This window comes from Hibiscus syriacus, unplaced genomic scaffold, assembly GCF_006381635.1.
Source record: "Hibiscus syriacus cultivar Baekdansim isolate YM2019G1 unplaced genomic scaffold, ASM638163v2 tig00110321_pilon, whole genome shotgun sequence".
NCBI lineage: Eukaryota > Viridiplantae > Streptophyta > Magnoliopsida > Malvales > Malvaceae > Hibiscus > Hibiscus syriacus.
This window is the reverse complement of record NW_024062680.1, coordinates 555,516-580,639: the sequence shown is the minus strand read 5'-3', so window position 1 is coordinate 580,639 and position 25,124 is coordinate 555,516. Positions and strand designations below refer to the sequence as shown.

General features: G+C 35.3%; 4 protein-coding genes and 1 pseudogene across 4 annotated transcripts; all 5 read right to left on the bottom strand.

The window, feature by feature from the left end:
- Positions 1-1,228: 1,228 nt before the first annotated feature.
- On the bottom strand, positions 1,229-8,728 carry LOC120117779 (26S proteasome regulatory subunit 8 homolog B-like). The gene is made up of 6 exons (XM_039138001.1): positions 8,714-8,728; positions 8,457-8,620; positions 7,977-8,133; positions 7,766-7,864; positions 1,919-2,029; positions 1,229-1,549 (listed from the first exon to the last, which is right to left on the bottom strand). The coding sequence occupies exons 1-6, from the start codon at positions 8,726-8,728 to the stop codon at positions 1,409-1,411; spliced, it is 687 nt and encodes a 228-aa protein (XP_038993932.1). The 3' UTR covers positions 1,229-1,408.
- A 685-nt stretch (positions 8,729-9,413) lies between these two features.
- Positions 9,414-11,104, bottom strand: LOC120117606 (probable glycosyltransferase At5g20260). Its single transcript, XM_039137857.1, has 3 exons — positions 10,973-11,104; positions 10,206-10,560; positions 9,414-10,096 (listed from the first exon to the last, which is right to left on the bottom strand). Exons 2-3 carry the CDS (start codon positions 10,545-10,547, stop codon positions 9,431-9,433), a joined length of 1,008 nt encoding a protein of 335 aa, XP_038993788.1. The 5' UTR covers positions 10,548-10,560; positions 10,973-11,104; the 3' UTR covers positions 9,414-9,430.
- A 1,187-nt stretch (positions 11,105-12,291) lies between these two features.
- On the bottom strand, positions 12,292-12,666 carry LOC120117778 (heptahelical transmembrane protein 1-like). Its single transcript, XM_039138000.1, has one exon. It carries the CDS (start codon positions 12,664-12,666, stop codon positions 12,292-12,294), a length of 375 nt encoding a protein of 124 aa, XP_038993931.1.
- LOC120117603 (heptahelical transmembrane protein ADIPOR1-like) lies at positions 12,510-13,608 on the bottom strand. Its single transcript, XM_039137856.1, has 4 exons — positions 13,364-13,608; positions 13,153-13,245; positions 13,024-13,080; positions 12,510-12,939 (listed from the first exon to the last, which is right to left on the bottom strand). Exons 1-3 carry the CDS (start codon positions 13,591-13,593, stop codon positions 13,068-13,070), a joined length of 336 nt encoding a protein of 111 aa, XP_038993787.1. The 5' UTR covers positions 13,594-13,608; the 3' UTR covers positions 12,510-12,939; positions 13,024-13,067.
- A 1,811-nt stretch (positions 13,609-15,419) lies between these two features.
- On the bottom strand, positions 15,420-22,354 carry LOC120117602 (annotated as a pseudogene).
- Between the last annotated feature and the right edge of the window lie 2,770 nt (positions 22,355-25,124).

Sequence of the window (25,124 nt, the reverse complement as noted above, 5' to 3'; positions counted from 1 at the left end):
TGGTGAATAAAGAAGAGAGAGAAACTAACCTACCTTGCCAAATATCAATGACCAAAATTCAGCAATCACGAATCGAACATAAAAATGATGCTCTAAAACAAAACCAAACATAAATCAACAGCTTTGAATCAATATAATATAAAATTTCGTGGAATAAAAATTGAGGTTCTTGCCCCGAGGAAACTTAAATTAGGGATAATTGCAAGTTCAAAACAATGGCGGATAAATGAAGGGGGGAAATTGTAAGTACCTCGGACTCTTTTCTTGGAATTTCTATCTTATTTTATAGTAAAATGGATAAATGGACAAAATCGGTTCCAACCAAAACTGGGTAAATTCTCTCTTAGTCCTTATGGTGATCGATTATAGTAAAAAGTTTCATATACACACTGGAGAATTTGAATCTAATTAAAAGGAAAATATATTCATTGCTCGTTTTGTAATACTTATGTGATGTACAAATTAATCTTATACATATCAATTAAAATCCATAAAATTTCACAAATGATATAATTAAGAATTTAAAGCTCAATTAAAATTCATTAGTGCTTCATCCAACAAATTGTTTTTACCCTTTGGACTTTATGATTAGAGGTTACTAATTGAAAGTAGAGTTCCCATTATTGTTGTCCAGTGAGGGTTTAATCTCATTCGTTTTATAGTACTACTACTCAAATAAAATTTATTTTTCTCTTACCGTAATTATAATGAACAACAGGTTCAATCTCTGATTCATAGGTTAATATGTTCAAACTTTTTACATCAGACCCTGCTTTTGTACATTGTTCCCTTTAATAAAAAATAATTGGCATCAATTATGACCACAACCCTTATTTCCATTAAAGTAAGTTCCAACCATTCTATTTCTCTAAGTCAACCTCTTAATTTATAAGATTACGAATAATTCTAATGGTAACAAGTTATCTAAACTCATTAATTTGTATCATTTAATAGTGTTCAATTGTACCAAACCTAATTACACTCGACTGGTGTTCTATGCTCTTAAGAGGCCGGCACGTTACCATGTGCAAAAATACAGTTTTATTTATTTATTAAGACATGTTTAATTCAAACATAAAGATGTCATGCATATCAATATGCTCCTTCATTCATCGATTCAATGTTCTATATATTTATTTATTTTTAATTAGAACCACAATTTTTCCCAGTCGGAAACCAAATAGCTTGCAATCAAAGAACTCTCTTCTATAGTCCAACTATTCGTACCACAAACAAATCTAAGTTGTTCATGAAATTCAAGTCTTCTACATGCAAATCTCTTAGGCAGCCTTGTCAAAGAAATCAGCCTTACAGTTTACATTGTCACTATATAAATCTGGAATTACATGTTCCATTTTCCCCCCAAACGAGTAGAGCAAAGCACAACAATGACAAAAAAAAACATTATTCACTTCCATAGTTTTCGTAAGGACATGTTTTTCTCAGTCTCCTTCTTCATCACCTTCGCCACAGCCATCTCGAAATCTTCCTGTGTTACATGGACTCTCCTTTCCCTCAAAGCAAACATCCCTGCTTCTGTGCAAACGGCCTGCCAAAAAAAGCACACGCCTACATTGGTAAGGTGTTCGATAAACCATATGGTCTTGCAGATGCAGAGCGTTCAGATTATCTATCTTGTGTACCAAAAACATCTTAAATATGTCCATAAATTTTGTTAACAGTCATCAAACAGACTCGTAGATGTTGTCAAATGACCTTAGCATTCATAATGAGATACCAAAATGCCAGACTGGGTCTAAGGGTTTTGTATTCTTTTACAGCATAATTGTATTAATAAGAGCCATGTAAGGCTACCAAAAGATGATATTCACATGTTGCCCACCATATTCGGATTGGAAATATATATTCTCTTTATCCAGAAACCAGACACAATTTAATTAATTATTGGCAAACATACCTTAAGCTCTGTACCAGAAGCACCGTTCATCTTCTCCGTGATCTTCTTTAGATCAACCCCCCGCATCAAATTCATTCTTCTAGAATGAATTTTTAGGATGTCCTGACGAGACTGCATACAATTGAATAGACGACATAAGTACCTGTCAAATAGCAAAGTATCGCATGCTCTCTAAAAAACTGAAAAATTCGAGTACGACAGTAGCAAAAATACTGACTGCCATTAAATGATAGCTCTATTAACTGCACTCTGCAGGTTCATAAATAACCGAAACAGGTGGCTAATAATGGCAGAAGAAGAATAACTACCTTAAAAATGTTTTCTTTACAACGATGTCTAAAATGACAGAACACATAATGCAATCAATGCCGTATGATCAAGAAGATGAATAACAAAATTTTGTTTTTGCAGTTCAAATGCAACCCTCTGCATGCCTTTTCTTCGTCAAACATGTATAGGAACAAGGTGACAATGAGGAAATCGACAATGGCACCAATGTGCTAGCAGGAACATAATAATTGTTAGATTTGTCTAGAAATTAAGTTGACAAGTTGGAAATTTCATCTTGATTGGTGGCCAACTTATTAGAAATTTCATCTTGGTTGGTGGCCAAACTTTGAACATGTGAATTTCATATTTGGTGGCTAACTTGTACACATTGGAAAATTCTTTGGTAGGTGGCCAAACTTTGAACATATTGTTCTTGAAACTCAACTATAAATAGACCTAAGTATTTCCATTAGAAATCATCCCAAAAACAAGTTATCTCTTCCTCTTGTATTCTTCATTCTCCCACTTTGGGAATTCTAAAGAATTCCATTTGTTGTAATATTGGTGATATAGTGAAATTATTATCCGGTGTGGTGCTCGAGGAGTAGACGATATTCTCGTCAAACCTCGTAAATTTGGTGTGTTCTCTCCTTTATTGTTTTTTATTCGGTTCTTTTCCATTGTGTTTCAATATTCAATAGTTTGACAGGTTTATCCGCTGTGCAACCTTTGGTGGTTTTAATCTTGACATTTTAGGTCAATTTTAAAACTACGTTCGTGTGGGAAATAACCCGTTTCCCCAACAATTGGCATCAGAGCTTCGGTTGAGGTTATCCTGGTGGTTCCGTTGCTAAAAAGATACAGTTCGTGATATTGAATATTGTTCGTTAGAATTAAAATGCCAAAATACGGATCAGTTGAGACATCAAGCTCTTCATCTGGACCGGTGAGGAGGGTGATGTCAAATGCAAATTTCTCGGTGGAGTTGTTTGATGGATCCGGTCATTTTGGCATGTGGCAAGGCGAGGTGTTAGACGCTTTATTCCAACAAGGTCTATACATCGCATTTGAGGAAGGAAAGCCCGAATATATGGAGGAGAAAGAATGGGGAACAATCAATCGTTTGGCGTGTAGCACGATTCAATCTTGTCTTTCCAGGGAGCAGAAGTATGGCTACAAGAACGAGACTTCTACAAGTAAGATGTGGAAAGCTTTGGAGGAAAAATTGCTGAAGAAAAGCTCTCAGAATCGTCTCCACATGAAGAAAAGATTGTTCAGATTTGATTATCAACCAGACACCAGTATGAATGAACACATCACTGCGTTCAATGAGCTAGTGGAAGACTTATTAGGCATGGATGAAACCTTCAAAGATGAAGATTTGGCTTTGATGTTGTTGTCATCTCTTCCAGATGAATTTGAGCACCTTGAGACAACGTTACTTCATGGTAAGGATAATGTTACCCTTAAAGATGTAACTGATGCTTTGTATAGTTATGAACTCAGGAAGAAACCCAAGAAGGAGAGCAAGCATGAAGCAGCGGAGTCCATGGTGGCAAGAGGTCGCTCGAAAAGTCAAAAGCCAAAGTGGAGAGGGAGATCAAAGTCGAAGTCTAGACTGGGAAAAGATGAATGTGCCTTTTGTCATGAGAAAGGTCATTGGAAGAAAGATTGTCCGAAGCTGAAGAAGAAAGAAAAAGCTGCTCCAGATGCATGTGTTGCAGAGCATGATGCACATGACTCTGACATATCATTGGTTGTTTCATCAACAACATTCCATTCCGATGAGTGGATATTAGATTCGGGTTGCACCTATCATATGTCCCCTAATCGGGAGTGATTATCCGATTTAGTGGAACTAAATGCAGGAGTTGTTTATATGGACAATGACAATGCCTGTAAAACTGTTGGGATAGGTTCAATTCGATTGAAGAATCAAGGTGGATCAACCAGAGTTCTGACGGATGTTCGATACTTGCCCAGTTTGAAGAAAAATCTCATCTCGTTGGGAGCCTTGGAATCCAAAGGCTCAGTAGTCACTATGAGAGATGGAGTTTTAAAAGTCACATATGGCGCACTTGTGATGATGAAGGGCATCAGGAAAAATAATTTGTATTACTACCAAGGTAGTACAATTATTGGAGCAGTTGCAGCAGCTTCCGGAGGTGATGATTTGGACGTAACCCAGTTGTGGCATATGCGGTTGAGACATGCTGGAGAGAAATCCTTGCAAATTTTGGCAAAGAAAGGATTGTTGAAAGGTGCAAAGGCTTGCAAATTGAATTTTTGCGAGCATTGTGTTCTGGGAAAGCAGAAGAGATTGAAGTTTGGCACCACTATACATAATACAAAAGGTATTGTAGATTATATTCACTCAGATGTATGGGGTCCTTCAAAGACATCGTCTTTAGGAGGAAACCATTATTTTATAACTTTTGTAGATAACTTTTCCAGAAGAGTTTGGGTGTATCCGATGAAGTCTAAAGATGAAGTGCTTCAAATTTTCCTGAAATGGAAAAATATGATCAAGAACCAGACTGGTAGAAAGATCAAACGTCTTAGGACGGACAATGGAGGGGAATATAAAAGTGACTCATTCTTTGACGTTTGCCATGAGTATGGTATTGTTCGACACTTCACTGTTAGACATACACCACAACAGAATGGGGTGGCAGAGCGTATGAATCGAACACTATTGGAGAAAGTTCGATGTATGTTGTCTAATGCTGGGTTAGGCAAGGCATTCTGGGCTGAGGCTATGACATATGTTGGCCATCTCATTAATCGTCTGCCGTCATCAGCGATAGGAGGAAAAACACCATTGGAGGTATGGTCTGGAAAACCTGCTACTGATTATGATTCCTTACATGTATTTGGATCCACTACTTATTATCATGTGAAGGAATCCAAGCTTGATCCGAGAGCAAAGAAGGCTCTCTTTATGAGAATCACCCATGGAGTGAAGGGATTCGCCTTTGGTGTTTAGACACCAAGAAGATAATTTTTAGCAGAGATGTTACCTTTGATGAATCTGCCCTAGTAAAGAAGGTAACAAGTGAAGCTGTCCAGACAAGTAGTACTCCGCAGCAGGTGGAGCATACTCCAAAACAGGTGGAGTTTCAGCAGATGATGATCCTAGAAGTTTATGCAGTTGATTCTCCAACTCCAATAGAAGAATCAGAAGATGGAGAGGTTCAAACCCAAGAACCATTGGAGACACCAGAAACACTTGCAGTTACAAGGCCAAGGAGAGAAATTCGTAGACCTGCTCGATTTGTTGATATGGTGGCCTATGCTCTTCCAGTTGTTGATGATGATATCCCTATCACTTACCAAGAAGCAATACAAAGCTTGGAAAGTGATAAGTGGAAAAGTGCCATGGATGAAGAAATGCAATCTCTCCAAAAGAACGACACTTGGAAACTGGCACAATTACCGAAAGGTAAAAGAGCCATTGGATGCAAGTGAGTATTTGTAAAGAAAGATGGATCTCATAACAAGAAAGATGTTCGCTACAAGGCACGGTTGGTAGCTAAAGGCTACACTCAAAAGGAGGGAATCGACTACAATGAAGTATTTTCCCCTGTTGTGAAGCATTCCTCCATTAGAATATTGTTGGCCTTGGTAGCACAGTTGAATTTGGAGCTAGCTCAACTTGATGTAAAGACGGCTTTCTTGCACGGTGATTTAGAAGAGGAGATCTATATGACACAGCCAGAAGGATACAAAGATGGTGGTTGTGAGAAATGGGTTTGTAAGCTGAACAAATCGCTATATGGATTGAAGCAATCTCCGAGGCAGTGGTACAAGCGATTTGATAGCTTTATGAGGAGGCAAAAGTATACTAGAAGCAAATATGATCATTGTGTGTATTTGCAAAAGCTCAAAGATGGATCTTTCATTTATCTTCTCTTGTACGTTGACGATATGTTGATCGCTTCGAAGAGTCAAAAGGAGATAGACAAATTAAAGGCTTAGTTGAATCAAGAGTTTGAGATGAAAGATCTAGGTGAGGCCAAGAAGATTCTTGGTATGGAGATAAGCAGAGATAGACAGAGAGGGAAGCTTTGTTTAACACAGAAGCAGTATCTGAGAAAGGTATTACAATGTTTTGGCATGAATGAAAATACCAAACATGTAAGTATCCCATTGGCTTCTCATTTGAAACTTAGTTCTCAATTATCTCCTAAAACTAACGAAGAACGAGTGTATATGGCAAAAGTTTCATATGCTAATGCAGTTGGGAGCTTGATGTATGCAATGGTGTGTACGCGTCCTGACATTTCACAAGCAATTGGAGTTGTGAGAAGGTACATGCATGATCCTGGAGAAGGACATTGACAAGCTGTGAAATGGATTCTACGGTATCTCCAACAAACCGTGGATGTTGGTTTAGTTTTTGAACAGGATGAAGCACTTGGTCAGTGTATGGTTGGATATGTTGATTCCGATTATGCTGGTGATTTGGATAAGCGTCGATCAACTACTGGATATTTGTTTACTCTTGCTAAAGCCCAGTAAGTTGGAAGTCTACATTGCAATCTACGGTGGCCTTGTCTACTACAGAGGCATAATACATGGCAGTTTCAGAGGCTGTAAAGGAAGCAATTTGGCTTAACGGGTTGATGGAAGACTTGGGAGTTGTTCAAAGTCACATTAGTCTCTATTGTGACAGTCAGAGCGCTATTCACTTAGCGAAAAATCAAGTCTACCATTCAAGGACTAAGCATATCGACGTGAGGTATCACTTTGTGCGGGAGATCTTTGAAGAAGGAAAGATTCTACTTCAGAAAATTGCGACATCAGAAAATCCTGCAGATATGATGACCAAGGTGGTAACAGTAATCAAGTTCAATCATTGTTTGAACTTGATTAACATCCTGAAAGTATGAACATCTTCGGGTGTGTGGCGCTTGTGAGCGCAATTAGAGGCACTATAAATTTGGGGAGTTGAAGAAGTTGAGTAGGCTTGGTAATTTCAAGCCAAGGTGAAGATTTGTTAGATTTGTCTAGAAATTAAGTTGACAAGTTGGAAATTTCATCTTGGTTGGTGGCCAACTTATCGGAAAATTTCATCTTGGTTGGTGGCCAAACTTTGAACATGTGAATTTCATATTTGGTGGCTAACTTGTACACATTGGAAAATTCTTTGGTAGGTGGCCAAACTTTGAACATATTGTTCTTGAAACTCAACTATAAATAGACCTAAGTATTTCCATTAGAAATCATCCCAAAAACAAGTTCTCTCTTCCTCTTGTATTCTTCATTCTCCCACTTTGGGAATTCCAAAGAATTCCATTTGTTGTAATATTGGCGATAAAGTGAAGTTATCATCCGGTGTGGTGCCCGAGGAGTAGACGATATTCTCGTCGAACCTCGTAAATTTGGTGTGTTCTCTCCTTTATTGTTTTTTATTTGCTTCTTTTCCATTGTGTTTCAATATTCAATAGTTTGACAGGTTTATCCGCTGTGCAACCTTTGGTGGTTTTAATCTTGACATTTTAGGTCAATTTTAAAACTACGTTCGTGTGGGAAATAACCCGTTTCCCCAACAATAATGGCCACTAATGCATGTACCTCCTCATTCGGATTTGGAAACTCAATCTTCCTGTCAATTCGTCCTGGCCTAAGAAGTGCTTGATCCAAGATACCAATCCGATTTGTAGCCATCAGAACCTGTTCATCAATGCACCTAAGTAGGTAAAGGAAGCAACAAAAAATAATTGTCGGCAAATTAAAACAGTGTTTCCTAATTCAGTAGATTAGTATCCAGTGAAGTAATTAATATCTTGATCTTGTTAGATGCTTCGAATCCATCAAGCTGGTTGAGAAGCTCCAACATGGTCCTCTGCACCTCACTATCACCATTGCCACTTCCAGATTCCATTTGTGCAGATCCAATACTATCTATCTCATCCATAAATATGATTGATGGAGCATGCTCCCTAGATAGGCGAGAGTACGGAGAAGAAACAACTTTTGTAAACAAAGAAATATAAACTAAAGTATAACAGCATGGCAGATAATCAGACAGAAGCAGCTCTACTTTGTGTTTCATGCTACATAAGATCACGCCATTGGCTAATGACTAATAATAGATGACAAGTAACTATCTACAAATTTAAAAAAAAATATTTTCCTCATCACACTCAAAAACAAAAAGGGTTTTGAAATCAATTTTGTAAATTAATACCTTGCAAGTATATGTAACATGTTTTGCTTTGCATTTATTTAAATTATGAAGAACAATGAAAGAATAAGAACAAACCTGGCCATAACAAAAAGTTCTCTAACCATTCGAGAGCCTTCTCCAATGTATTTCTGAACTAATTCAGAACCAGAAACCCTGATGAAAGTACAATCAGTATGATGGACCACAGCTCTAGCCAGTAAAGTTTTTCCTGTACCAGGCGGTTCAGACAACAGGACACCCTATAATTTATAACAGGGTGCAAGATTTAATCTTAGAAAGTTATTGTTATCACATGAGAAACAAATCCACAAAATGCCAGGAGCTGTTAGCACGATGTGGCTCACCATTAAGTTTATAGTTAGCAGGTAGGTCAGCAATCCCTTCTAGAGGATTTGTATCATATGATATATAGTTCAATTCAGAAAATAAGTTTCGGTTTTTTAATTCATTTTTCGTTGGTAAGGCTGATTGTTTTGGAAAATAGCTGAAGCACACCAATGAATTTGAGATTGTAGTTCTAATTCAGGGTTTTACTGACTGATCCCTCAGGGTTACTCTTCCCTTTGATATTGAAATGGAATAGATTTTTTGTTCATTTTGGATTTAAATTTCCAAGCTATTCATTCCACTGGATTATTTCCTAATCTTGCTTTCCATTTTCCTTTTGTGCTCTGAAGAATTGGATTATTACCTAACACACATGTATCATATTTATATATAAAATAATCTTAAATCCGAATGCATTTGACGTCTCTTGAAATTACCTCGCGCAGAATTCATGTCAACTTGATGAATTAGAACTCTAGAAGTGGTATTTTTCTTTTAAAAATATTATGTTAACATTTTAACTGCAGTAGACAACTATTTAGACTAACTTATGATAATAGAAAATTAAAGGGATCAAAATCATGATTTGACCAAATCAAAGCAAGTGGATTTATTCGCAATTTCAAACATAATAGAAGGACCAAAATCATAATTTGACCAAATATAAGAACCTACAAAAATAATCCAATGTTTATATATATACACAATGCTGATAAGAGTAGTCAATCTTCTTGTCTAATGTTAAGCCTTCTAAGCCATATTGAATGAAGCACCATATGAAGGAGATCAAACGGTTTAGCCGGCCTATTTAGCTCAAAATGCCTTCTCACTTTCAGCACCCTCTTCTGCATTCTCCGATATTTCTTTTCCGGTATCCCTTTTAGAATCCTCTTAATCTCCGACACCCTCTCCACCGGAATCTCGACCGAGAATTTTCTCCAGTCAAGCACATCGCTAAACGGCAGCACATAACTATCCGATATGATCACCGGAACACATGCTGCATAAAACGACTCCACCAATCTAGGACTAGCCACTTCAAACCCACTCGGACACAAGCAAAACTTGCTCTTCCCCATTAATTTATTGTAATCTTGGCCTTTAGAAAGGTAACCGTGGACTTGGACTTCATCATCTTTGTCCTTCCAATGGTAAAGCAAGCTTTTACGAATGTCTCCGTGGCCACCGCCCGCAAAGAAGGCTAGGATGGTTCGGTTGTTGGGTGGTAGGCCGAACCGCTGGTGACGACTGAACCCACGAGGAGGTAAGTTTAACTCCGGCAATGATACGTCTCTCTTGAGATGAAATCCTTCAGAGCTATTGGCATTACATAGCACCCTTATTAAATTATTGTAAAGTCCAGGGTCCGGCACAGAAACTTCCGGGGCCTATAATGTTACCACTAACATAGTTATATTATGTACTATGTTACATTTAGAATATTTGAATTTGATTTATTTGATAATTCGAGTTTAACTTAAAGATCAAATAACGTACCCAATCATGACAAGAGAGCATGAAATGATCAGCACCATGGGATCGATTCCAAAAGGGGTACTTGTTGGCAACAACTTTGATGTAATCGGTGAAGATCCTCACCAGACGCTCACGGTCGTAAGTGGTGATCGGCATATAGACGTATTTCACAATATAGGCTACGCTAACCGGCAAGAAGAACGCATGGGCCTCGTTGGGATGACGAGCGAAGAACGAGCTTTTTTCACTCTCGATTTCGGATATGAATTGCCCCTCGATTGCATATATGTGTTTCATTGGCCCCATGTGGACTAAGGGCATTTCTCCTTCTTTGTAAACCCATATTTTGAACCTCTTTATCATCTCTATGTGACTCCTGAAAATTCAATCCAAAATTACAAAGACAAATACAACGCCATAAGTATATACATTTTCATATTCTTTACCAGGCATAAGCATATAAACCCCGGGATTCGAATATTAAAATTGTAAATAAAAAAAATTAAGTTAGAAGGATTATATTATTATTAACTTTTATAATAAGAAAAATAGTCTTGAAATATATTGAAGCCAATATGCATGCCATGTTACTACTCATTATACTGTAGAAACTTGCTTATATCACGATAATACTAATTTATGTTATTCGAATTTAAAATTTTGTGAATTAATATTTTTATAAATATTTTCATGTATAAAATATCGATATTTTACGAAAAATGAAAGAATTCTTATTATAAATTAAAAAAAAAAGCATTGAAAAGTTTGAATATCAGGAGTTCCTTAACTGATGGAAAGCGTATGGATTTCTATAAACGGAGCCTCTGGGGACGAAGGTTTCCTCCTTGCCTGATGTATAATTCCTTGTCCGAATCGCTTCCAGTATCGCCGCTCGTGCGTCGGCTAACTCCGCTTCGACTCTGCTCACCTTCTACTCTCGAAATCAAAAGCAATGCATTACGAAAATGGGAATTAATAACATCAGAAAAATCTCATACATGAACTTACTTTGATATACGTAACAACGTTGACGGTTGTTACAGAAGGGGAAAGCGAGGGTGTTTGGTTGGTGGGAAACAAAGGGAAACGGCGGATAGATTTTCCTGGTAAACCGAGGGAAAACAAAGGAGGATAACCGTAACAATAAGGAATACTGGAAAAAGAAGAAGTGTTATTGAAGAGCTTCTTAAGCCTTCCATGGCTGTTTCTCTTCTCTTCAGTTATTGTGTTGATGCTTATATATAACAATGCTTAAGTTTAATTATAAATTAATGATATTTTAATTGTTGGGGGTATGTAAGAAGTTGTCCAACTAAGCTTTGCCAACTCTTAATGGCATAATTCTTCTTTTGGTAAGAAAGATTTCATAAATCTTCAAATTAATGGTTGATGATTGGATTATTAAATTAAGATTTGCTTATGTTCATCATATTCCGAATTCTATATATATTCTAATAAATACTACTTACTACTAATATTCTTTTTCTCCTTTCATGATTATTGATTTAATTTATGTTTTTTAAAGTTTTTTTTTGGATTAAATAAAAAATTGTAGTTTTCAAATGATAAGAGGTTTGTTAATTATGTAACGTTTTGATGTTTATCTATGGTGAAAATAAAGGGTGTACATTTACATCATTTCCTTTTCTTTTTGGACTACACATTTCTAATATGACAAAAAGCTTATATGAATTGTTTATTAAGCATCAAACCCTAAAATTTTTATATTAAACATTTTTGTTTATTTATTTAAGTAAAAGGCACCAAAATGATGCATTAAAATTATAGATCAAAAAAATTAATATACCTTGTTAGGGTATAATAAATCATACATATATATTATTAGTTCATTAAAAATATAATATCTTTAGCTATTTTAAAATATTATTAATCATATATTCTAATATGATTCACTAATAGCATATAAATTTATTTATCACCAATACATCAAATACAAATGAATTAACAAATTAATAAATCACAATTTTACAAATATATTTGAATGAAGAAAGCTCAACTTAATTTTCCTCATTTCACCAACAAATGAAACAATTGAGAAAAATAATACATAAATTTCAAGTATAAATGAATATCACTCGACAACCGTTTAACAGCTATGGCCATTGCGCCAGTCCATAAATACAAGAGAAGCACCATAATGAGCCAATGCACCCATCACTACCAGGACGTGGAATATTTGGTGGCTATGGCCGGCTAAGTCAAACCATCCGGGCTTGAACCGCTCCGGGATTCGGCTAACGTAGAACAGGGTCCCCATCAAATAGAACATAGCCATTGCCAACTCGTAGGCCAGGGTAACATTGCGGTGTGGATTAGACCAGTTGATGATTACGGCATGGATACCGGGGATAATGCCGAAGAGCGCCATGGAAGAGAAGAGTAAAGCTCGAAACCCTCGGAATTTCTTGGTCGACAAGGCAGGTGATAGCATTGTCACAATGGTAAACAAGCCTAGACCCATGTTCGCACCGAGGTGGATGAATTGCCATTTCGTGTCACATGGGAAAGCGTAATAGATTGGTGGGAAAAACGACGTGACGATCATGGTGGTGATCCCAGTGAAGTCGAGTCGCAACAGCGACACGCTGAGATGGTGCGAGTGGCAAGAAAAGAGGTGGCAAATGCTACTAGATAGGAGGCAGAACATGGTGCCGGCTAAGAATACGAAGAACGGTCACCGCGTTACGGGCGTAATGTCTGATTCTGGCTTCAAATCGACGAGATTCATTGTTCTCTGCAATTCTCAAAGTCAGGCTACTGTGTAAAACTAAGCAACTTGCAGAGTGATGAATGTAATCTATGCATAAATTGCACTTACCACAAAGAGGTCTCGAGAATGATGAGAAACATTGATGTCTCCATTCACAGGTAAGACCTGCATCAATTTTATATCATAAATTCTTTGCACATATACATACACATACACATACATAGACCTTAAACGAACCTGGTAAAGAAGGCAATGAGATCAGACACCTGTGGGACTTCAATCAAATTCGTCAATGTTAATCCCAGAAATAGAACAAACCCAAGTAAATGCCTGCAGAATTCATCACAAAAACCAGAATCAAATTAGAAGAAAAAAATATAAATAAAAATCAAAACAAAAGACCATAAGAAAATGAAACTCTGGGTTTGTGTCTTTAGCTTCGACGTACGTCCAAACATTAAGTGTTTCGTTATGCCAACGAAAGATGCTAAAGAGTGCTTCTTTGAGGGGCAAGTTAACCTTATAGTGATTAAGAATAAACTCATTGTCCTTCATGTAGTCCGGCAACTCCTTGAACGACACCAAATTATACGACGGCGACGGCGATCGCACTCTTTTCTTGCATTTTTCCGTCTCAACAGGCTCGGAAACAAGATTGGAATCGATGGTCGGATCCATATTTCTTGGGGTTTCCTCTCCTCCAAACAACAACAGCTAAAACTAACAGCTCGACGATGATCTAAAAGACTGCAACGACAAGAGTTATGAGCAAAAACCCTCGGGGAGAGGTATTTATATAAAAGGAGAGCTTGAAATCGAAAGTCGGATGATAGATGAAGAGAAAGCAAGAGCTAGCGTTTTGGTATTTAGTTTGTCGTTTGAAAGGGTTATTATTTAGGTGTCGTTTGGAGGATGGCAGATAGCTTAACTGCACCAACTACAAGGACCAACTACAAGGAATGGAAGAGGAAACAATGCATCATGTTTATAAAACACACAGCTTACCTATAACTTCATTAATTTGGTTTTTTTATATTCATATTCAATATTATATTTATGCATGATCTAATTGTATTTTATTCCTCTATTTACAAAGATTAAAATATAAATATCTTAACTTTAAATTATCATAAATTAGTCATCATGTGATACAAACTCTAAAAAGTTAATCTAATCAAAATCAACAGTTGAATAATTTATATGTGAAAGAAGTAAAATCAAGAATTAAACTCCACGTGTATTAAAAATGGGGAAACTTTTTACAAATTTCATAATAATAAGGACCTAATTATGTAGATGAACTAACTAATTAATTTTAGAATTAAAATTGTATACGTATGGGCGTGTATGTTATAATTTGGATAGAAAGCATGTAGTAGGTAGGTAGCCCAGTAAGTATGGCGACGTCTTTCTATATTTAGGGATGAAGTTAAATAATGGAAAACATTCCTGGATAAATAAACCGCCCTTTAAGTGGTACAATTTTCAACTCAAGCAAAACAAATTTAAAAGGTTTCCCCTTCATTGTGTGCCCTTTGCTTTCAAGCATTCATTTAAGTCGTGAATTTTCACACGCGTGAATTACATTTACCCATTCTTGAATTTCTTACACTTTAAAAAAAATAACTGCTTCATGTTTAATATATATATACGTCATATTTGTTTTATTAAACATATTCACACCTCGTAATTATGTTTCTCAAGTAGTACATATATATTATTAAAATTATAAAGGCGTGTAATTTTAGTCTTAATATTTTGAATTTAAACATATATTCTTTTAAATTACAAGTAAATTTCATTAAAAAAAGAATGTAGTTTCGCATTTAGACCTAATTCATTAAAAATTGTCAAACTAATTTTTAACAAAATATTAAAGTTAATGGATAGAAGGTTTATAGATATTATAAAGATATGTAAGTTTAGCCAATCGATCGCTTTAAGGAAGAGGTTTCTAGTTTTAAAGTTTTAACCTCCGAGTCTTATTGAGCGTGGATTTTGCTTAATTAAGTTTTTAAGGTTAAATTTGGTCAATAATCGCTGATTTATTTGCTTCATTAAAAGTTATATCATTTTTTTAGTTTTATATTCAATGAATAACTAATATATTTGAATTGAATTTTAAAATTTATTTTATCATATCAAATATAAATGTATATTATTTCGTGAAGGACATTACACATCATCATTTAATTTAAAAAAATAATTTATAATTACATTAAACTCAATTAAACTAATAAACTATTCATGAGTATATGATTTACATTGACCAAATTTAATTTTATTACGATTATTGTAGATGTAACATATACGAAGACGTGATGTTGAACATTTTGTATAAACAAGTTCAGAGACAAACGTGAAATATTTTCTTGAACTAAACCATAATCCGATCTAATCCAACGTATAAACAAGTTCATCCCATATATTAAGCTTGTATGTCGATATTCGATCCGATCCCTGCAAAAACATCCGTATAAACAACTTGCATGTCAATATCCGAATTGGTATTAAACAGATTATTGTGATCATAAGAACCCTGGCAAATACAGGCATCCAAATTCCAAACATCTTTAATAATACAACAGCCAATGCAATTCGAGTTCAACGGCTGCTGTTTGAACTTACTGGCTGCAATATCAAACAGCAAAATAACACTGTGAGGGAATGTACAAGTCCCGGGGGTATAAATTTAGAATGGTTTAAGATGTTTCAGGGTGAAGAAGAAAAGAAAAGAAAAGAAAAAGCCAACAGCCTTGTAAAGTCCATGGCTTAAAGATTATGTTTATGAGCCGGAGAAGGACAGAGATGCGATAGCTCTGATCGGAGGCAAGGCTGTGAAGTTCTTAGCTTTTAAGTAGATTCTCCAAGGAATCACGGATGTCAGAGCTTGTGCAATCTTGGGATGTCTGAAGAATGTTGGGGCTGTCGACCGGCATGACATCAGAGAGTGGATAATTTCTGTTGGCGAGCAGTTGATTGCTTGTATTGCTGCAGGTTCCCTTCAATACTACGGATTTATGCACCCCACCAAGCAACCCTTCATAATCTGTATCCCCAGAGTCTCCAGCGAAAACCACCATCTTCGACAGGTCGATGCCCCACCGAACAAACAAATACCTGACATTTGTGTTTCGGGTGTCAATTGAATTGAAACATGGCTAAACAGGATAAATTTAAGAACTGCCAATCAAAGCCCTCAATGATCAACGAAGAAAACCAACTTTTAAAGCTAAAAAAATAACAAAAAAGGCCCGAAGAAGATCGGAGAATTAAAAGAAGTCCAAGCACATGCACCTAAAACATTTAAAATCAGGTTTTGTTAATCCAATATATCATAGATATCAGATCAATCATCTAATTCAAACAGAGTTAAAATTTCACAAAATTCAGTTGGCTACTGCACTGGAAAAATATTGATGAAAATAAACTTAGACTTGAGAGTGAGTGTTGGACAAGGATATATGGCCAATAAGGATATGTTCGATTTTTTCCAAGTTTTTCTATATATTTCCAGGGTCTTTGAGGGTCAATGTACTCTATCAATGTCCAAATATGCCAAACAAGGGTTATACAAGCAACATGGTCTGTTGGTAGAGTATTTGACTATTAGTTCCAGTGACAGGGAATCAAACCTCGGCAACCTTAATTATCAAAATGAAAAAGGAACCATTATAAAAATAAATAGTAAAAGGAACATAAAACTCCACCTGAGAGCTTGGGAACGAGATGCCAAAACCGGAATCACATTTATCCTAGTTCCATTTCGGCAATAAATAACATTGCAACGGAGAGCTTGAATTCTCAACAACTTTCGGAGCTCCTTAACAGGGGGAACCTGAAAAGAGCATAAAAATAAATGTAGAACTTCAATTCTTAATTGATTAGAAATTCACTTACTTGTAGCCAGAAGTATAATGAAATAAATTTTACCATTCCTGCATTTTTCACTTCAAAAGCATAACAGTAATTGGTTGAAAGTTGTTCAGCTGAAGTTACAATGTGTTCTTCATTCCCTGCCTTCTTATCAGTAACTGATCCGGCCCAACGGAGCAAAGTCTTTCTCAATCCTTCCCCACCCCAACGATATTCAATGTGTGAATGGTAATAGAAGTCAACTACGAAGGGACCATCTTCAGGATTAATGGTTGAATAGAAGAGATCACTACCGCTATTGCAGATGAAAGCATCAAATCATTAGCATTCAAACCTCCAGAGACCAGAAAAGAATGTATCTCAGATATTGTCATGAATGTTGACAATATAAAACCTATTGAGCCTTCAATCCTTTCTTTTTCAACAGCCTCAAAAATCTTTCTGATGGCATCAAGAAGATCTTCATTGGAATCAGAGTCCACAGCAATGACAAAGATGTGTTTCCTCCTCCTCAATGCTGGAAACTTTACTGTGCTGGAGCTATGCTCAACTTTGTCTCCAGATCCAGCTTTCCTTTGATCTTTTATAACACCTCTTGACCAAGATAAAACGGCATTCTCCAACTTACTATTTCTGTCAGAATTTCCTTCAGAATCTAAAGAATTATCATTTCCACTAGCTCCACTCCTATCCCCATCCATAGAAAACTTCAGGTTCAAAGAAATATCATGTATATCTCTCAGGAATCACTTGTGAATCTGATTCTGAACTGTCACCTCCATCATTACTCCTCTGCCACTGTGGATGCCTTGGTTTGCAGCTCGCAATTCGAGATAAGTAAGTTTTACAGTGCTCTGGCCATGAAAATAGGTGAATGTTCTTCAAACCATTTTGGCGACATCTTGCCCAGAGATGCTTGTCTGCAACAAGCTTTAGAAGAGCATCGGCAATAGACTGCTGATCATGAGGATCAACAAGAAGACCATTGTCAAGCACCTGCAAACATCCCATAGATTATCAACACTGTGATTCAAACTTAGGATTCTCGCAAATGCTTGTCGATTCTCTCATGTAAAGCAAAAACATTATGTTGATGAGTCATACCCGATGTATGTCGACAGGACCTCCATTTTGGTGGCAACAATCGGCAAACCATGAGCTGCAGCCTGCAACAAAAGAGACAACTTCATAAATGGTTTGGAAATAACATGAAATAACACTATTTAAACCTATCTGGAAGAGCACCTCGATCAAAGTAAGCCCAAATGGTTCGATAAAGCAGGATTGATGAAACACCCTGCACAAGAAAATTGGATTAGAAACAGATGTATGCAAATAATATTGAGAGAAAGAAAGAGTTATGGAAAATTAGAACAATTTTAGGAGATATTGAGGGCGAGACATAGAAGCCAAAGGATCAACACGAAAATTAGATACCCAAACCAAGTGTCTCAATGATAATAACAAAATAATCCCAAGTCATATCCCTCCAGAACAAAGGCAAAAGGACAGAAATTTAACAATTTAAAAATCAATGTTCTACATATATATCAAAAAAGAAAGGAAGTGTTTTAAGACAAGCACTAATTGGACATAGATAACAACTGCAACTGCAACTGCAACTACATATTCCTTTCAAAAATAAGATTTAGAATATGAGTAGAACCAGTACAACACATTTTGGCACTTGGAACTCGGCAAGAGTTTGAACAAGAAAGATACCAAATAGGAAATGTAAGTTCAAAGCTTGCACACTGCAATGGAAGTGGACCAAAACATCAAGCCATCTATGAAAATAATGTAAAAGAAAAAGGTACTACCTTTGTCTTTGCCGCTAGACGGTAAATGTCAGCTACCTCAGACTGTTTATGGTGTTTAGGATATGCCACTTGTCCATAAAGATCATATTTGTCAATAAGCTTAAGTACTGAGAGCAGAACAGAAGCATTTGTGCTCGACATTTCATCAATTCCTTCTCGGTTTCCCATGATCAGCGTCTATGGAGCACCAAACAAAGAAAAACGTAGAATTGAATGAATGCATCAATAAAAGTGCTTCAGCTTTACAAAGAAGAAAAAGCTTATATAATAAAAGAACTGTCAGTAGGAGGAAGAGCAATTTCAATAAACCAAGTCACATTAGTTATACAACATACAAGGTTGGCAAGCTCCCGTAGTGGACGACATTCTCCGAAAGCTTTGACCAAAGTTGTGATGTTCTTTTTGGGATCTGGTCTAGCAAGTGCAAGTATCATAGGCTTTCGAGGATTGGTGAAGAAGCGCATTATCTACAAACACCAAGTTCAGAACTAGCATACATTTTGATGGTAGCAAGAGGCATAGTATCATATCTTTGGGTATGGGCACATTAATACAAAGCACTTTGTGGGTAAATGAATAAGGAATGATACAAACCTCGGACCAAATAGGCGGATCAGGGGAAGATGGATGTTCTTCATTTCCTTCCATCTCACCATCCATCTCACCATCTTGTGGAACAATATGATGGAATTCCATTCCAGGAGGAATTATCTGTACAAATAGACAGATCAATAACCAAAACTCTATGAACTAGCATGAGAATAAACATGCCTGCATATTTATCTGAGTGAAGCAATAAGAAAACATGCCTAGCCCAGCCAAGCTCAAAGAAATAACACACTAGACATTAAACGCCATCCATAAGAAAAGCTCAAAGCTAAACAGCCCTCTTTGAAACCGATGAAAGCATCTTGCAAAGTACATAATGTTCCAGAACTTACAAACATGCGAGGCATGAACCTTCCATAGCAGCTGACATTGCGCCTGATCCTTGCACGTAGTTTACGCTCCAGAACGGGATCAAAACCATCATATAAACGCCATTGCTCATCTATTTCCTGTCTAGTACTGGTTATGACTATTTCAGAGGCATCAAGAGATAATTCTTCAGCTTCTATTCGGCGCATGATTTTGTATGTTGTATTTATTTCATCCTTTGATAAGCGACCCTGCTTTAAAAGTTGTTCCAACTTATCCCGTCCAAGTGAGTGGCCAGTAAAAGCATTGGTACATTTAAAGCACCAGATAGAGAGCGGCAGAGTCTCCTGCATCTGCATAATGTCCATGGATGGCAACAGGCCAGACTGGTCTCCCACTAGCAATTTGCTCACCCAGAACATTGGACATCTGTATTATATGGCTAAGTGCACCATCAACAAATTCAGGGATATGAGGCCACAGAAGTTCTTTGGGAATATAGTTATCCCTAGGACCAAATGGTATTCGTACAATATAAGCACCACTGCTCTCGCCCATGTCATCCATGAAATCTTCTGAATTTCTTGGTGTCAACATCTCTGTGGGTTCACCGTAGCTCCAATCTACTTCTGGTGATGCAACTTGCCTAGTCAGCAAATCAACACGATAAACTCCTGGCATTGAACCCAATGCCCTTGCAAGTTCCACAACATACTTAACCTATAGACAACAGAAGTTCAAGAATTGTTAATTATCAGCATATGTCATAGGACATGTTTTCTTTGGCTAAAATTAGAGAAAGTTTCAACAATCAAATTACCTGACCACCAGTATCAGAATCCCGACCAAGCTCCATATTTTCACCTCGAATTAGACCATGAAGGCTGCATGGAAACTAGTTGTTAAAAATATTAAATACCTTTGTGCATGCATTCATCCTAACCTCAAGGGTACATTAACATGAATAATCATTTTTTAACTCTTTTACTGGATTTCATTTCTGCAGCTAACTGATTGGTCTCAAGCCAAGGATAGTACCACAATTTATGATTAAAAAAAACGAAAGTTAACCAAGTGCGAAAAATACTAAAACAGAAAGTTAACAATGCATGATATCTGACGTCTAATATAAAAAACTAAAGCACTAGAGTTCAGTTCATGCCTTATTAGTACAATGTATAGCTTTTTCCCTTTCTGCTGACTAGCCCAAGTCTCCATTGCATCAACAGAACTTATTCTAGGCAGTCTGCCTTTGTTGTTCTCTCCATGAGCAGATACATCACTAACAATATCTCCTTTCTCCCCTTCTGACAAGTCTTCAGACATATCAGCAGTGGCTTCTCTGCGGCCTCTTTCACGTTCAAGACGACGTTTGGCCTTTCTCTGGGCCAACTGTCCCTCAAGCTGCAAAAGAAAGAGATATCAAAAAGCCTAGGACTTAATCACAGAGCCCAGTTTTTTAGTATAATAAGATAGAGAAATCAAATTTTCGAGTTTTACTGATTACTGTTAAACATGGCAACCCATAACCTCACAAGGAGGGGGAAATTATACATTGAACTAAAATCAAATAACTCCACAACTTAGGTTAGCGACTTAACTTTGAAGAGAAAAAAATATTAGACAGAATATCCACATTACATGTGAAGAACGCTGAAAGTTATTTCATGCATTAAGCCATGGTGTGTGTGTCTTTTAATTTAAGCCTGATACCGACTTCTCTGAACAACCAAATCAATAATTAGCATTCTGTTTCCTTCAAAAAGCATGTTAAGTTGAAGGCCATTTACGTTTAGCAATTAAGCATGAAGGACCAAACTTAGGTAGAAAAATACCGGCTTACACTTCTAAGTTCTAATACAATAAGGAAATTAGCTTTCCATTAAAATTGTGCTTTCGTATCCACCCACAGCAAAAGCAAAAGTAAGTGGTAGAAACAAATACCAGTAATTGCTTAAAATCAACAAATAACCAAGACCACCAAAAGCAACGTTTTTATTTATTGATTATGCAAAAACAATACGATTTGTTCAAGTAAGCGTGCTTGTCTCACCTTTGCTTGTCGAAGCAAAAGGCAAGCGACCAAATGATACAAACAAATTCTTTTTTGAACAAGGTTATTAGCTGAGTAGCATTTGTTAGCGAAATTGAAAATCACATATAAGCCCGTTCAATAATCCAATCAAGGCATCAACCCCCTCTACAAATCAACCAGACTCATCATTTTCATCTCACATTTCAAATTCTTTACTGACATTTTAAGTTAAACAAACTCAATCAAATCATTAAAAAAAAAGAAAAAACTAAAAAACATTAGGCTTCACATTCCATTCCAACCACAAACCATCGTGATCAATTCATCATCGCTTCACATTTGAGCATGTTAAATCGTAATCCAACCAGATGACAAAGAAAAGACAGCTTAGAAGAAATAAATAAACAAACAACCTGCTTCTTTTGACGAGCCAAATTCCAAATCCTCCAACACATATTCTCCAATCTAGTGTTTCTCTCTTGGGGACTCCTCGTTGCTTGAGCCTATACAGATAAATAAAAAAAACCAGCTAAAAGATGAAAAACAAAACAATCCACCAAGAAAACACAAATCAAAGAAACAACAGCAGAGTACCTTAACCCAAGAACGATGGAGATCAGTCTCATCGAATCCAGTGATGACCTCCTCCACGAAATAGCGGGTGGGCTAAACCTGCCTCTTTCCCGGAGCAACAGCGACGCTTTAGCGTCGTCTAAGTTAGGACCCACATCCAAATCGCCTCCAAGTAACTGTTTATCCAATCGTTACCTGCCATTTTGTCGAAGGGGGAGAAAGGAAGGTGATGGATTGAGTGATGAGAGAACAGAGATAGAAAAGGTAATGGGTTTTTTTGGTTACTGGAATTGGTGATGATTGTTAGTTAATGGAATTTGTTTATTTCTTATACGATAGAACACTGTTGCAACAAAAAAAATATATATGTAATAGTGATGGCAAATTGGCAGGCAGTATAGTCTCGAGAGCGAATCTAGGAGCAACCAATATTTAGGTTTTATACTTTTTGTTATTAAAATTTGTTTAACTCAAATGTTGATATTAAATTCAAAAATATAAATTTTGAAATATTTTTTAAAATAATATTAAATTTTATCATATTTATAACATATTAAATAAGATAGTTATCTAAAAAAATCAATAAAGAATAAAATAAAGAAATAATAAAGAATTTGTAAAAGATTTGTATTATTATATTTTTTAATTATTTCATTAAATATTTTATAAAATATTATAATAACAATATTAGAAAATTAAAATAATAATTTACATTAAACTATTTGTATTCAATTAATTAGTCACCAACTTAATCCAATATTTTAAGTAATATATAAAATAACATATATTATTTTTTATCGATTCAATATAACTTATGAAGGAAAGATGTTTTAAGATCACGTCTAATAAAACTAGAAATTAAATCTTTAAACAATAGATTATCGTATTACCCCATCGATCGATTAAATATCGATGATTATATAAAACATAATTATAATACTTTATTTTCCATAAAAATAAGAAAATGGTAATTGGATAAGAAAAAAGATTGTAACAAAATGTAGAGTATCGCAGGAAAACTTTTACTTTTTCCTTTTTGTTCTTTTTAAGCAAAATGACATTGATGGATTCTTCTAGCATTTGTGACATTTTTCTCCTTTGTTTTACAAACACTCTACGTCAAATTTCAAAGGTAAATAAAATAAATAATACCTTTGAAAAGGAAAAAGTTATTACCAAATAGCTTTATTAAAAGGTTGGATACTTAATTCACTTTAATATGTATGTATATTAAGAACCAATTTATTGAAGTTAAATTTAAAATTAATATCAATTACATATCTAATAATATTTTTTTATCATTCTATCCACGATATTATTCTCACTTACTCAATTTAAAGTTATATATTTAATTGTATTCGTTATTTAGTAATTAATTCTTATTTATTTCACAAATGAGTAAAATGTCACTATAACTATCAAATTACATGTATCCAACTGGCCATAAAAATACTGGGATATTATATTTGTTTCATAATGGGATGCTGGCACGTATACGTGTCACAATTAACGGAGCTATTAAACTTTAGGATGACCGGACTAAATTATATATATAGTTACTGACAACTTTCATTCTAGTATAATTGATTATGTACAATGTTTCATCATTATAGGATGACATGTGTCGTATTAAATAATAACATTATAATAAAATAATTATTAATTATAATTAATGGAGAAAAATAGAACTAAACTAAATTGCTTAGATGATATTCAAATGGCAGTAAATCGATAAAAAAATATTAAGAATATGGTATTCCACAAATATGGTAAAATGGCGACAAATATGGTAATTGTGTAATTACCTATAAAATGCTGAACGTATTTGTTTTGAATGGTGGCCAATATGGTAATTTGTGTAATTACCGTGTAAAATGCTGTAGGGGGTATTAAAGTTTTCTCATTTAAAATTATTAATAATAAATTTATTTGTGTAATTATTTGGTTGTAAAGAATTATTATATAAAATGCCGAAGGGGGTATTAACAAATAATTTATATTGATGCGTGAATCATTTAAACACGACAATTTTAAACCAGTTATCTCGTTTAAAATTAAAATATTTTTTGTTAACAAAATTAATGGCCGTTAAAGATAGACTTTTCTTGTCGTTATGATATGACTTTATCCAATTATTTTATACCACGTCGGTAACTTTTTTTTCCACTTGAGATTTGAATTTCAAGTGGAAATTTTCAAAATTTTTGAAAATGCGCATCTTTAATATACGTTTAGTATTATCAATTGTTATTATTTAAATAATAAAAAATAGATAAAATATTTATCGAAAATATTATTATTTCTATTGATTTTATTATTGTTGGACGTTTACCGAATTTGGTAAGACGCTATCGAGTTGTTATTTTTTCTACACGTTTTTGTATTATTGGGCACTTTACCAAAATATTAAAAAAATTGATGTTTTAAAAAAAAAAATAATATTTTAATTTTTTTACCGATTTTATATTTAAATAATAACAAAATCGATAACACCTTATTTTAACCTTATATTAAAGTGTCGCACGCTACAACTTCCCAAAATTTTATTTTTCAATGCCTCGAAAATAGTTTCATCCCCATTGATCGTACGTTGAGATGATGTGATCAGCCATGCAAAGCTTGGTTGGTATTTTTATTATTCTCTCAATTTGCAATGATGGATGGGTCATTGGCTGGGTGTTTATAAAATCAAGATAAATACCATTCAGTTACATTTTAATTTTAAATCCTTGATTTATTCGTACAAGATGTTAAACATTTCATAAGACCCCTTGATCGTACGTTGAGATGATGTGATCAGCCATGCAAAGCTTGGTTGGTATTTTTTATTATTCTCTCAATTTGCAATGATGGATGGGTCATTGGCTGGGTGTTTATAAATCAAGATAAATACCATTCAGTTACATTTTATTTTAAATCCTTGATTTATTCGTACAAGATGTTAAACAATTTCATAAGATGATTATATTATTTAAATTCCTTCCCCA